This window comes from Heteronotia binoei, chromosome 1, assembly GCF_032191835.1.
Source record: "Heteronotia binoei isolate CCM8104 ecotype False Entrance Well chromosome 1, APGP_CSIRO_Hbin_v1, whole genome shotgun sequence".
NCBI lineage: Eukaryota > Metazoa > Chordata > Lepidosauria > Squamata > Gekkonidae > Heteronotia > Heteronotia binoei.
Genome location: NC_083223.1, coordinates 221,795,128 through 221,810,368, shown reverse-complemented (window position 1 = coordinate 221,810,368; position 15,241 = coordinate 221,795,128). Strand labels below are relative to the sequence as shown.

The window sequence follows — 15,241 nt, the reverse complement described above, 5'->3', positions numbered from 1 at the left end:
GTACGTTGCCCCTTCAAGAACCCCACAAGGGTCAACACATTTTAAGAACATGTCCTGATTTCTAATTTAGACAATTCTAACAGCGTTCACATCCCTACTTTCTAGAAATATATTGCTAGTCAGAACACTGTGCTCCAGAATAAGGCCATAAGAGAGCTTCTGCAAGGTTCCTTAACACTGGCACTATGGTGCTGCTGACTCCTTTCCTGGTGCCCACAAAGTCTTTCTAGAAAGTGGGTGCGGTCAGGTGGTGCTTTTGCTCAGCAGGACTTCTAATCAGCCACTGGAAATCTGATTGGCTGTACAGATTTTTAACCATCTGCTACCATAGCACTAGTGTGACAGCATACTACATGACTGAAGATGTGTATAAAAGAAAATAATTTAAACAATAAGTTTGTTTTAAAAGGCATCATGTCAAACTGAGATGTTACTATTAGAGTTAGGCATAACCTCACTCCCTGGCATTTGTGGTTTGCTTTGCCTCTTGTGAGGCAAATGGTTGACTCTGCCTCAGGATTCCAAAGCTGCTTGCAAGGTCAAGAGGGTTAGGAATCCCTGAGCTACAGACTCCACCAGATCCTACTGAAAATCTTTCTGAAGCATATGGAATGTGCAGCATCACACAAAATTCAGTTGCAAATGCCAAACAACCCAACTACAAGTAGTTATGGGCAGGAAAGGAAAAAGGAAAGGTCCCCTGTGCAAGCACCAGTTCTTTCCAGCTCTGGAGTGATGTTGCTTTCACAACGTTTTCATGGCAGACTTTTTACAGGGTGGTTTGCCGTTACTTTCCCCCCAGCAAGCTGGGTACTCATTTTAATGACCTCAGAAGGATGGAAGGCTGAGTCAACCTTGGGCTGGCTACCTGAATCCAGCTTCTGCTGGAATCGAACTCAGGTCGTGAGCGGAGAGTTCAGACCACAGTACTACTGCTTTACCACTCTGCGCCACGGGGCCGCTTCAGTTATGGGCAAGGGGCCAGTAAATAGAAACTGTTACAACGCGCAGCATGGAGTCCCTTGAAAACCACTGCTGCCTAGGCGCACAATAATGCTGCATGGAAATGTTGAATCTGGTCATAATTTATTGTTATTTTCTGTGCCTGTTACATTGTATGAGTAACCAATTTGGGGGCAAGAGGGGTTTTTTTTGTTCAACCAACAAGGAAAATGATGGTCGTACTGATAGTACAGATATACTACAAGCATCAAAGTCAGCATCAAAACTAGAGTTTAATGTCACAGTAGCCTGAACCAGATAGCCTAAAGGCCAAACCCAAACCATTTAAGGGTGCCACATGGTTTAGAGTTGCCAGCCTTATCACCTGCCTTCCTAGAGCTAATGTAAGGGAGGAGCAAAAGGTGTGAGCTATGAACTAAGTACTGGCAAAACGCAAGAGGTTTTGTATCAGCTCAGTTCTCTTGTTGTTCCATCAGTAACTACAGGGATCTTGTTCTCTTCTCCTACCTGCAGAAGGGTTGGTTATGGATGGACAGGGAGGATCCATTCAACTTTCAGTAAACTACACCCCCCCTCCCCAATAAGAGGATAATAATACATTTCAGGATAACTATAAAATTACATTGCTGGTCGGACTCAACCAGCATTATCAGTCATGTTTTGAGCATTCAAAAAGAGCCATATTAATGCCATATAAAAGCAATATTACTGCTCCCCCTAAACGCACATTTTCCTTTTGTCTGTTGTTGGGACATTTTAAAGCTATAAAGGCTATAAAATGAATAAACAACTGTGAGGCTCCAAGCGTTGCCCAACAGACAGGCTACCCCAAAGTCCCACGTCCTCCTCCCAGTTTCCTACTGCAACCCCACCCCTTAGCCAGCGCAGGGGCGAGCCCCCTCGACCAACAAGGCTAGCAACCCAGGTGAAAGAGGCGGGATCTGTGGAAGGGGCGGGGCTCACGAGATCCATCAAGCGGAGGGACGCGGCTGCCCTGCCTCGAACAGGGAGCAAAAGAGCGGGGCTGCCTTACCGCGCCGCAAGCCCGACGAATACGAAGAAGGCTCAGGCAGGCCTACCTTCGCTAAGGCTCAAAGGCCTGGCAAAAAGAAAGGAAACCCCGCTGCAACGTCCCGTATTTATCTAGTCCACCCATTGCTTCACCTCTTCCGTGTTTTCTGCGCATGTCCGTCGTAATGACGTAGTACAGGTCCCCAGACAAGGCAAAGCGATGATCGCGGAAGCCTCTTTCTTGGTCGCGGGAAATAAAAAGATATCCCGCTGCTTGCTAGTTGGTGCATTTCTGTTCCCTCGACGCTCTAACGGGAACAGGGGTCTTCAGCTGTGATCGCAGTAGCTTATTCGTATACTTCAACCTGTGACCACTGTTCAGACGTCTGCATTATTCGAATTGCTTAGAACTGCGATGTTCTGCTTCTATTTGTTTCTGTATTTGCTGCAAATTTATTGTTTGTTTTCTTATTTGTAGCCTTCCTTTCTCCCTGAGACCCAAGGTAGATTACATGGTATAGTAAGGGCATTTCATATCTAGCATGAGCTTCATATAGTCAGTGTTACTTAATATGAGCTTGTAACAAATAACTACACTTTTAATGTGAGCACTTTTATAAAGGCAACAGGACTGCAGCCTATGCCACTTTGGAATGATGGTATGTATTAAAAGTTCATTATATTATCCTATTTTTACTGCATCATTTTATACTTTTGTAATATTTATTTATTTTGTACATTTATAGTCCACCCTTTCCCATAGAGGGCTCAGGGCGGATTCCAACATGCTGAAACATTAAAACCAGGGGTCACTTTGTAGAAAAATAGGTGGTGGAGCTCATCCAGGGATGTTATGCAGCTGCACCTACTGTTCAGTGGACAAGGTGGGAAGGAGGAGGTGGAACTGTCAGAAAGGTTCAGGAGCTGCGCTCCTGTGAGCTCCCGCTGAATCCGAGGCCTGATTAAAACCAACAATAAAACATCAGAATAGTTAAAACAATTAAGGCAATAAATTAAAATTAATTATTTAAAACAGCATGAATGGTATGAACACATGTAATAGTCTTTACTGCAGCATTTGATGTCTCTTCATTTCATTATGGTCATATATTAAGAGTAATATAACTGGCATTGTTTAGTATTCTTTGCTTTTGGTGCTAGTTTAGTGTAGTGGTTAAGTGTGCGGACTCTTATCTGGGAGAACCCGGTTTGATTCCCCACTCCTCCACTTGCACCTGCTAGCATGGCCTTGGGTTAGCCATAGCTGAGGTTGTCCTTGAAAGGGCAGCTGCTGTGAGAGCCCTCTCCAGCCCCACCCACCTCACAGGGTGTCTGTTGTGGGGGAGGAAGGTAAAGGAGATTGTGAGCCGCTCTGAGACTCTTCGGAGTGGAGGGCGGGATATAAATCCAATATCTTCTTCAATATCTTCATCTTCTTTCAAAATTTTGTAATCATAGTCCTATTGCATTGCTTATTAGCTTCCCCATCTTGTTCGTTGCATTGACTTACAATATGTAGTTAACCTTGTCTCTCAGTGATAAAGGTGGACTATAAACAAAGCAAATAAATCTTAAAAACCACCCACTGCAATCTGCTTTAAAATGTAGTCCTGCAGCAGTTTTCTAAATTCACCTTACTTTCATTCTTGCCCCCACTATGCATAATCAACAATGACATATCTACAGGACCACCTCTCCCCATATGTACCCCAAAGATAATTACAATCCAGCTCACATCTACTGATGGTCCCTGGCCCAAAGGACGTCCCGACTTGCCTCAACCAGGGTGAGGGCCTTTTCGGCCTTTGCCCCGGCCAGGTGGAATCAGCTCCTCACTGAATTACTACCTTTCCATAGGGCCTATAAAACGGAGCTATTCCACCAGGCCTTTGGTTGAGGCAGCGAGCGTCCTATTCCCATTGGCTGGCCTTCTTTGCTGTGATACCATCTTTTATTTTTTATTACTGTTTTAGACTTTCAGTATGTTATAAAATGTGCCCAACTGAGCTGCCCTCTATAACTTATAACCTGTTTATAGTGCATTGTACTGTTTTATGCTGTTGTTTTTAATTGTATGTTTTAAATTATTTTATTATGTTGTTATCCCCGAGCCCATTCCTGGGAAAGGGCAGAATATAAATTGACTAAAATTTTTTTTAAAAAACTATACAGTGAATAAATGTGTAAAAATCTTGGTGTGCAGTCATACATTTCCTGTACCTGTGGATGCAGCTCTAGTTAGATAATGTAGAGGGGAAAGGAAGTATATTATAGAATTATGGTGTTGGACAAGACCTCCAGGGTCATCTAGTCCAAGCCCCTGCACACTGCAGGAAATTCACAAGTACCTTCCTCCATGCACCCCCAGTGACCCTTGTTCTACACCCAGAAACTGACAAAAAACATCCAGGATTCCTGGCCAAACTGGCCTAGAAAAAAACTGCTTCCTGACCCCAAAATGATCAGAATTTTCCTAGGCATGTAAGAAAGGGCCATGAGAAGTAAACACTGTTGCAACTTTTCCTGCCCTCCATCTCATGATCTCCCTAAGTTCACAGAATCAGCATTGCTGTCAGTTGGCCTCCTAGCCTCTGTTTTAAAACCTTTATAGAGGAAAGCCCATCACCTCCCGAGGAAGCCTGTTCCACTGAGGAACCATTCTGTCAGGAAGCTCTTCCTAATGATTAACTGAAAACTCTTAATTTCAACCCACTATTGGGAGGAGAAACACTTTCTTCTACAACTTTCTCTCCTGTTCTGAAACTTCTTCCCTCCACTGTTGTTTCATACAGCACCCTTCTGTTTTATCATGTGGAGAGGCTACAAAGGATGCAATAAAAGGCAAAGGTAGCAAGAAACCTGACCCTATCTGCTTCATGTTTCTCTACAGTTCCAGAACGTAACGCACTGTCTGTCCCAAGACAGCTTACCCCCTTGTTCTAAGGTGAATTTTTCAATATTTCTCTCTTTTTTTTTTAATAATTCCTGTTTCTCAGATGGATGATTGAACCTAAGAGAGCAAGACTGTAAAGCCATACAGCAGGTGGAGTTGAAATCTGAATCTGGACACTTTTGAACACACTCTACCCCTGAATCATTCTTGTCCCACTTAGCATGTGTTGACTAGATAACTTGTGCATGTTGTCTAATTCACTGTAGAGATACTATGTAATGTTTATTCTTGTTAAACAAGCACATGCAGCATTGTATATAATTTTCTTTATACAAAGTGATTAAAATGTGGAATCTGCTGCCAGAAGATGTAGTGATTAGCTTAGACAACTGTAAAAGGATTAGATACATTTGTAGAGAGGTCTATCAGTGACTATTAGCCATGGTGACTGAAGGGAATCTCCATGTTCAGAGGCTGTCAGCCTCTAAACCCCAGTGCCAGGAGGCAACATCAGAGGAAGGCCTTGGCCTCTAGACCTGCTGTTGACCCACCAGTGGAACTGGTTGGCCACTGTGTGAGACAGGGTGCTGGATTAGATGGACCCACTGGTCTGATCCAGCAGGGCTCTTCTTATGTTCTTAAACTGAGAAATCTCAGTACTCAGCCATGCCTAGAAGCACAGATATCTCAGCTGACTGTGCTGTAAATAACAGAGGATGTGTTCAAGAATAACATGGACTGTTGGACATAGAGCAGAGAATCACCCCAGTAAATGAGCTTCTCCATTGCTTGTAACACTACTGGAGTAACCTATTAGTCAAACTATTTGCCAATAATGGTACAGTCTAATTATATAAAATAATTATATTGCTGCATTATATTTACATATTCCCTAAACATTTTCTTTTTAAAATCAGGGCAGCTTGTAATCAGTATACTAGGAAAAATATAAGCCTTAACACAATGCATCTTGATTTTTAAAACAGACAAAGGGAAGTTACTCAAGTCATTTACAAATACCATTTTTTCCTTAGAAGAGGTGGCACTGTTCAGTTGTTTCCTACATATAGAAACAGCTGATTACTTGAGGCCACAATAATATGGACAGGATCCCAATGCAAGTAGTATTAAAGGAGTCCAGGAATCACAGGATGTATATGGCTCGACTCTAAACTACAGGTACAGATCAGACTAAGGTAAGAATTCATCAGCACTGCAATTCTATGCAGAGCTAAGTCTACTATTCTCTAACTTTGCATGCCCTGATCTTAGTGGCCCAGGCTAGTCCACCTTATCAGATCTCAGAAGTCAAGCAGGGTTGGTCCTGGATGGTACTTGGACAGAAGACCACCAAGAAGTCCAGGGTCACTACGTGGAGGCAGACAATGGCAAACCACCTCAGTTTGTCTCTTGCCTTGAAAACCCCATAAGGGGTCTCATAAATTGGCTTAGACTTGATAGCACTTTACATACACCCCTCTGCATAGGATTCCCTTTTAGTTTTCCAAGACCATTCTAAAATCTGTTCTCTCTCTGGTTGGATTCAGCCCTTATATAAAGAACACACACTGGCTGTGTTGCCACTCCAGTGAGGGTAGATTTTATTAGTTTCCTAAGATGCCACTAATACAAGAGGAATGGCAACCTCAAATCAACCACGGGTAGCTGCTGTTGGCAAGTTCACATAGCTCTTCATGGGTGGGAGTGGTCTGATCTTCCGTCCTGCCCAACCCCCTTTGCGTTGCCACAGACCACTTTGTGGACGCTTTCCTAACCACCGGTTCCGTCCAGCTTTCCCAATGATCCGCTTGTTGTGGTCAATATTGGAAACACGTCCCACTGTACCCATGCAAGTCTCCAGCACCTATAAGGGTAAAAAAGATGATCAGAGCAGGGTTTATTACTAGGTATAGTTTGTTTTGCTAATTATATTAAAATGGTAAGTTGGCATAATTCACACCCATCCAAATGGCATTAAATGGACCCATTGGCTGCCAGCTTCACAATGAAGTAAGCAACAAATTCACCATTAATAGCTTCTCCATTAGGCATGAAAAATCTAGGTCAGGAGGTCTTCCCATTGCCAGCCATTGTCTATATGGCCCACAAAGACAGCCGCTGTGAAATCCACCCAGTGCCAAAAAATCATATTTCTGCATGTTATGGACAAAACAGATTTTGTGGAGAACTGAACAGCTGTACATCTCCACAGAAATACTTCCATTGTATCTACAGTATACACATAAATTATGGCCCAACTTTTAGCCAGCTAAAATAAACAGAATCAGATAAAGCCCATTCCAAACCTACAAACACTATGCAATCCATGCATCTGCACCACAGATAAAAGAAACTGTGGGTTGAACATAAATAAATATAAGCAGCACAGTCCAGGGCTTTTTTGGTAGAAGTCGAACAGGAACTTATTTGCATATTATGCCACACCCTCTGATGCCAAGCCGGCTGGAACTGTGTTCCTGTGTGTTCCTGCTCAAAAAAAGGCCTGCCACAGTCTATACAGGAGTGATGTCTTGTAAAAAACATTTTTAATTGTACATTGTAACTTTTTTATGCTGCCTTTTCTTGCAGTTTTAACACAAATACCCTCCAGATAACTAAATCAGGAGCCTAGTGGGTTCTCATGTAGGCATGTTCCCCAGCAACAAGATCGGCTGCTGGCATATGCTAGAAAGAGGCTTCAGCATCCCCCACCCTGGCTTTCGTAACATCTTCTATCACAATGGTGTACCTGCATTTGTCTCTTGGAGGGCAACTGTATTATGGCTGTTCCATTCACCTTCCTTAGTATTACTCCACAGGTTCCTGTGACAGCATTGAAAGAGAACATCAGCTGGGTTTCTACATCTTTAATTCCAGCTACAGCCCAATTCGCATTTACTGGTAATGGCACCAGAGATACTTCCTTGGTGCTTCTTCAAAGTGTTGCAGTTGACATTTCAATCCAGAAATTACACAGGCAGAAGAAATCACTATAATATTCTCTCTTGGTCTACTGCTCAGCCTGTGAAATGGGTCTACACCACCACAACATCACCCACATTCCTGAAAGCCTTCCAGACTTAACCTGTAGCTCAGGACCATCCTCTCTTTCTTCATTCCCCCTTACGCAAGGCACCTCTTGTGTGACTGAAATGGACTAATTTCATCCGCTCCTTACTATGTTAAAACCTAAGTTTCACAGTTTTAATGCTTCCCAAGGCAATGACCAAGAGAAAGAGTTTTTATCACTATAGATGTCAATGCTCTGGGTCAGGGTTTTTTTGGTTGCAGGAACTCTTTTGCATATTAGGCCACAGATCCCTGATGTAGCCAATCCTCCAAGCACTGTAAGAAGAGCCCTGTAAGCTCTTAGAGGATTGGCTACATCAATGGTGTGCAGCCTAAAATGCAAAGGAGTTCATGCTACAAAAAAAGCCCTGCTCAGGGTACAAGCATTCCCCATAAATAATGGACTATAGGCCATCAGGATTGTTATCCTTCAAAATACTACAGCACACCTTGCCACTTGGCTCTCACCCATAATCCAGAAGTTTTTACTTTCAAATTAACAGCCATGAGCATTAATTGTAAAAAAAAAAAAAAGTTTGTCCCTAAATTGTTTTTAAAAAAGAGAGGAAGGAAGGAAGTCTCCAAATGTTCTGGATTTTGACTCCCTGCCAAGGTTTGCCTCCCAACAACCTGTTTCCAACCTCAGTCCAATACTGACCTGCTGCTCGAATGTACTGAGCTCCTTTTCCAGGATGGCTCTCCAAGTTGTTGATCAGAGTTCCTACTGGAAGAGCCCCAACTGGATAAGCATCCCCCTCATTAGCCAAGACTGAAAAAACAAAAATCACACCACTGGTTTAACTCTCAACAGAGCAAAAATACAGAAAGTCACAGCAGAACTACATTAACAACCCTGGACAGTGCATCTCTTGTGCCGGCTCAGAAGGTGAAGAGTTTGGGGATGACACTGGATGCCTCACTCTCTATGGGGGCACAGGTCACAGCGGTTGCTCGATCTGCCTTTTATAATTTTCAGCAGAGCAGACAACTAGTGCCCTACCTGTCTCCCCAGGACCCAGCCACAGTGATCCATGTGATGGTCACTTCCAGGTTTGATTAATGTAACTCGCTCTACTTAGGCTTACCCTTGAGACTGATCCAGAAATTTCAACTGGTGCAAAATGCAGCAGCAAGGCTGTTGATAACAGTGCCTAGCCAGGCACACATCCGGCCAGCACTGCAGCAACTGCATCGGTTGCCAGTTGAGTACCGGATCTGTTTCAAGGTCTTAGTATTGACTTTTAAAGCCTTACACGGCCTGGGACCAACATATCTATGGGACTGCATCTCCCCATATATGCCCTGGAGACCATTACGGTCTGGTGTACAACATCTGCTGACTGTCCCTGGCCCGAAGGATGTCCGTCTCGCCTCAACTAGGGCCAGGGCTTTTTTGGCCTTGGCCCCAGCCTGGTGGAATCAGCTCCCCCTCGAGATTCAGACCCTTACTAAACTGTTACCTTTTTGTAGGGCCTGCAAAATGGAACTATTCCACCAGGCCTTTAGTTGAGGCAGCAGGCGTCCTACTCTATCAGGCATTCTGCTCCATTGGCTGGCCCTATGTTGTAGCACCATCTATGCTGTATCTGATTCTTAGAATGTAGGACTGATTTCTAGTCCATACAACATGTGCCAACTGATTCCTAGGTTGATTCCTAAGCTGTACAATGTGCCAACTGAGCCACCATCAAAAACTGTCTATGACTGTATTGCTTTTTATTTTATTCACATGTTTTAATTGTTATTCATATTTTTTTATAACGTTATCCGTCCTGAGCCCTCCTTGGGATAGGGCAGACTATAAGTGATCTAAAATAAAATAAAACAAACATCCTGATTGCATATCACTATTTTAGCTTGGGCCGAGTTGATCGGTACAAAGGACTCACGCACAACCCCTCCCTCCCACAGAGTGCCTAGCTGGTCTTTATCCTTAAGCCTCAGAAGAAGGAGGTGGCATTTTCTAGCAGATCCTGCTCCTCCTGGCTCTCCACAAAGTCTTCCAGGGAACAAGGCGCTGCTCAGTTCAGCCTTGAGTGTGATAGCCACAGGCTCTGCTGAACCTCCCCAAGAGAAAAAAATGTCAATTCTTTAGCTGAGAACCACTTCAAAGTCTATGCCACACTCACGTAGTCACCACCTCTGCAATACCGCTAAGAAACTGAAAATTTTATTTTTATCTTTTTATTAATAAGATTTATATCCTGCTAAGGCAGGTTCAGGGCAGATAACAACATAAAAACAAATGCATTCATTCATTAAAAACCTAAAATCAACAGACCAATAAATCACAAATTCACAACATTAGTTAAGCACAAGATGGCTATAATCTATGAATCTGCTTCATACACGCTGATCCAAACAATAATCTATTCTATACCAAAGCTATTCAATGGTCTTTTCTTAGGGACATATAAAGCATTTTTACCTGCCATCCTGCCTATATGGCTTGAAGTTTTGATGATGTCACCAGCCTTCATGTTTTCAGTTGCCACAATCCAGCGTTTCCGCTTTGCTCCAGCCACCAGAGCTATGTCAGCTGATCTGCCATGAGCAACAAGAGAGCCTGATGAAAAATGGTCAGCTCATGCTGCAAGCATCACTCCCACTTATAAAGGAGAAAAGTACGCTGTGTGGTACAAATCCTCTGAGCCAGAGCTGCAGCAGTTGGAATACCCCCCAAGCAGTCTTTGAAAAAATCCCACCATAGCTCACCTGCATGGATCATACCGGACCTGAATCACTTTCTCCTCAAAGGATTCAGGCTCTTTGTCATCTTGATTATGCATCCTTCGGAAATCAATCATCCGGTAGCGTTGCTTATGCCCTCCTCCAATTCCATGGACACGGATACGACCTTGTGTGGGCATAGTGCTTGTTAGCAATATTGCCTCTAAGCTGTGGAGTCTTGTGAACACAAATTCTACTTTGTGAGCTACTGGCGTTAAAGTTGTGAGTGAGCGATTTGGCTGTTGCATAAATTAGTTTCCTCTGGGTCCACTTTTCATGAGCTAAGACACTAATTCAGTTTAGAGGGAACTCTGCTTGTTAGCATTATGAAAGATACTAAAATCAAAGAACTTTAACAAAAATAACACCTACAAGGTTCTCTGACAACTACTGCCCAGCAAAGTCTAGGGATCATTTTAAAAGCACACTTCTTCAGACGAGGGACTAAGGTACAGTGGGCTGAAACAGATGTAGTTGGTGGGTTATTCAGAAGTGTGCATTTAGAATGATCCCTAGACTTACATTCTGAATAAAACTTTGTTGGTCTTAAAGGTGCAAATTGACTCCTACTTTGTTCAACTGCTTCAGACCAACACGATTGCCCACTTAGATCTTTCTTTAATGGTCTGAGGTCACATCACTGCAGATCTTTGGGAGGCACTGCTAAGAAAACATACCTGTGTGATCTCGGCCTCCTGTTTTTTTCATGCCAATGGGTCTGGTAGTGTACTTGATCCGGCATTTCCACATCGGATCACTAGTAGACAATACTGCAGATGTGCCAATTTCACGGTATGCATAGAATTGCCAAGCAAGACACATGGGCTTGGGGGATACAGTTATCTAGGAAAAGCAAAATTTCCCATGTTTTACCACTCAGTGCCAGTTACAGCTCCAGCACTGCCAAAATTAGGAACACACAGCTAGCTAATGTAATTATTATCTTTCATTCATTCCTTACTCAAACAAGAACATGTCTCTGGTTGTTTTCTGGAAAGTCTGAGAAACACACTGGGAGAAAGAAGCTATTTTACTACAGATTAACGAGAAGCTGCCTCTTAAGAAACCATCACAGGCAAGTGCTTAACTATTAAATGAAAGCTGCTGGGGCAGTAATCACAGCCTCTAAGGTGACCTTTTTGTCTTCTAATTTTAGATCCATGAGGACTTAGTTGTGAGTATTCAGTTAGAAAAAGGCACTCTTGCGTATTACAGCTGCATGTGTCATTGGCCAAATCCTAAAACAGATTTCCGAGCTGTGCCCTGGCAGACCCAAGCTTAATTTAAGCCACAAACTGCAGAAAAATAATCACTTTAATTTAGTTACAAGAGTCCACTGAGAACCCCTACCCTGAGCTAAGATACTGTAGTATAAACATGAGATACTATAACCTCCAAAGACGTTTAGAGTACTAGTAAGGGGCCAAAAGTTAAAAACAGCAATAGTTAAAAACAAAAACACACCTGTTTATTACAGGAACACACAAAAACCTTGTAGGGGCCCAAAGGAAGCCTCATAAAATCATCAAAATGACAAATGCACAAAAAAGAACTATATATGGCCTGACACAATTCAGCCTATAGAGGCCTTCTTCAAAGGTCAAATAGTACAAATTACAACATATAACATTCTGAATAAAACTTTGTTGGTCTTAAAGGTGCACTTGACTTTTGCTTTTTTCTAACATATAACAAAGTCCCTGTTACACTTGCAAGGCAATACACACTTAATATATGACCTATAATGTAATGTTCCAATCTGGAAATGAATGACCCCAAAAAAAATTTTTTAGGAAGCCACAAATGTATCTGGCCTTATATCAGCAGCAGTTACATATGCTTGAAATAGAAATATTGCCAATATATACCTTCCAGTTTAGATCCTAAGAGTACAAGAAAAAATTCATTATCAGGGCCAGTGTAGCATCAGTATGTATCAAAAGGATAAGATCTCCATACCTTTGAGACATGAGGGCCAGAAGACAGCAGAAGGGACCCCAAACTCCGGATCAAGGTATTTACAGCCATTTGTGATTCTTTGTTCCTGTTAAAAAGAGATGGCAATGTATTGATTTACTCACAGAGAAAGAGAAAAAAAACAAAAGGACACTGAAATATATCAGCATTGCTGGGGACAAGTACCACCCATCTACAGAATCTGCAAGGACCACTGGGCCCTTCTGCAGGGGACTGATTAAATAACGGACAACTCATAGCTCTCTGAAGTGGGACAGTTACCATCTTGTTCTGGGGCATAATCTTGGCATTGTTGTGCATCCTTGCTTTTCCTAGGGACAACTTGTGAGAGCAGCTTTACATGGTAGATATATTGCAATGAAAATATTCCCATTTACAAACTGCATAAAACACATGTGTGGGAAATCCATAATATGCAAAGATGCCCTAACTCACAGATCTCTCATCCATAGAAAGCAGTTGGTGTACATTAATGGGAAGATTATGATATAGTACAAGACAAGCAGCCCCAATATCAAGGAAGGAAAGAAGAATGTGGGAACAGCACAAGAATTTAATATTCTTCTCTTACCAGCGAGTCAGTTTGATGTAGTGGTTAAATGTGCGGACTCTTATCTGGGAGAACCAGGTTTGATTCCCCACTCCTCCACTTGCACCTGCCGAAATGGCCTTGGGTCAGCCAAAGCTCTGGCAGAGGTTGTCCTTGAAAGGGCAGCTGCTGTGAGAGCCCTCTCAGCCCCACCCACCTCACAGGGTATCTGTTGGGGGGGGGGAGATAAAGGAGATTGTGAGCCACTCTGAGATTCGGAATGGAGGGTGGGATATAAATCCAATATCTTCATCTTCTTCTTACTGCTGGGGCTGAGGCGTTTTTGATATAGGGACAGATTTTGTGTAGTTCCTCATTGCTGCAGCAATTGCTGATAAAGTGCAACAGGCATGGTTTCCACATAGCAGATTATTCCCCAATCCCCTCCCGTCACAGCACCATGGGTTTTCTTATGGTTCTCCCCCTTAATTTTAAATCTGCAGTTGATGCATCATAACATCGAAGCAATCTATCGGATTCTCTGAATTCCCAGCTTTCATTTATATTTTTAAAAGTCTACAAAAAAAAAGGCTCTAAAGACTTGTTTTAAATAAATTGCAAATTGGGAATTAAGAGAAACTGCCAAGACTGCAGAATTTTTAAAAAGCCCTAGGCAGAGTGGAGGGGTGCGTGACCACTGTGGTAGACTGCGGCAGGCAAAATGGTACAGATGTGGGTGGGACTGGGAAGATCCAGACTTTTCCATCCACATGGATACCATGCCAGCTTTGCTGTGATCTTTCTCAAAATAGCACACCAAAGCAACCTTGAGAACAATCATATAAATGAAGGGGAAAACACAGGAAGAGCATGGAAGCACCACAATGCTTTTGGGACATGACGAAAAAAAAATTCCTAACAGCACCTGAGCCGGAGCAAACAACCCATGTGTAAATGGATTTAAGTATGCTAGATACTTAGAGAAAAATTTCTGAAGAGGAATTTCAAAGCCTTATATCCATAACCACCGGTACAGAGCCAAAATATATAGACGCCTGATAAGACTATAGTTGTACTTTGGCAGAAAACAGTATGAGCCTCACCTGTGCTTTAAGAGATATGTTCCACAAATATCAACACATTAAGCTTTCCAGGCACCGCAGCTAATCCTTTGCTTCTACAGAAAAACAAGTCTCTGTGAAAGGGCCAACCTCTCAATTACACAGGCTGATAACCCCCTAGCCATGCACTTCCGGCTCTACGGGACAAACAGGGGATGGGGGATGGAGATTCACAGGAACAGTACTTTTCACGCAGCACGATCTTTTCCGTGCTTATGCAGGAATACCTATGCACTTAACAGGGCGTGATCCTAAATATATGTGCACAAAACGGTAGCCCTTAATTGCCACAAACATCCCCCCCCCCTTCAACCTAATTTGCTCAGGGAGCTCAGTGGGCCTTATTTCCGGTGGGGGGGGGGGACATGGAAACAAAAACTGAAGCCTCTCTTTTTTTTCGTCAGCACAACGGCTACAGGGGGCTAGGCAGGAAAACGGAACCCCACGCCAAAATTATTTCGCTGTCTCCGTGCCGATAAACTAGCGGATACGTTTTGTAAGTACCTCCACTTACCCTAAATAAGGTCCCACAATGCTGTATTCATCATTCTCCTCTCCCGGCTGAAGTCCACGAAGCATGCGCGTCACACCCCGGGGAGGAGCATCCGACGACTCTGGAGTACTTATAGTTTGCCGGCTGGCTTTTGGTTGGCACTGGTCTGTAATAGTCCTTTTCTTTTTAGTGAAATTATGCATTAAGACTAGAGGATATTGCTCTGTGAGAGAAGCTCAGCGGTGAACCAAGATTCCGAAACGGACCTTTTGCATCGATTACCAGTCAGCTGAATGGATATTTTTATCTCCATGAGTAGCATCATCAGAGACTTTTCCATGTAGCTAACTGAAGAATTTGTAACAGAATTTTGGAGAGCAGTTTTGACTTATGGAAGTATGGACTTGGGAGTATATTTTTGTTGTGTGTTATTTCTAATTGAAAGTTTGTTGCTT

General features: G+C 42.9%; 1 protein-coding gene across 1 annotated transcript; it reads right to left on the bottom strand.

The window, feature by feature from the left end:
- Positions 1-6,440: 6,440 nt before the first annotated feature.
- On the bottom strand, positions 6,441-14,923 carry MRPL2 (mitochondrial ribosomal protein L2). The gene is made up of 8 exons (XM_060248004.1): positions 14,808-14,923; positions 12,626-12,710; positions 11,344-11,509; positions 10,652-10,793; positions 10,365-10,480; positions 8,595-8,705; positions 7,617-7,690; positions 6,441-6,731 (listed from the first exon to the last, which is right to left on the bottom strand). The coding sequence occupies exons 1-8, from the start codon at positions 14,870-14,872 to the stop codon at positions 6,519-6,521; spliced, it is 972 nt and encodes a 323-aa protein (XP_060103987.1). The 5' UTR covers positions 14,873-14,923; the 3' UTR covers positions 6,441-6,518.
- Positions 14,924-15,241: the final 318 nt, after the last annotated feature.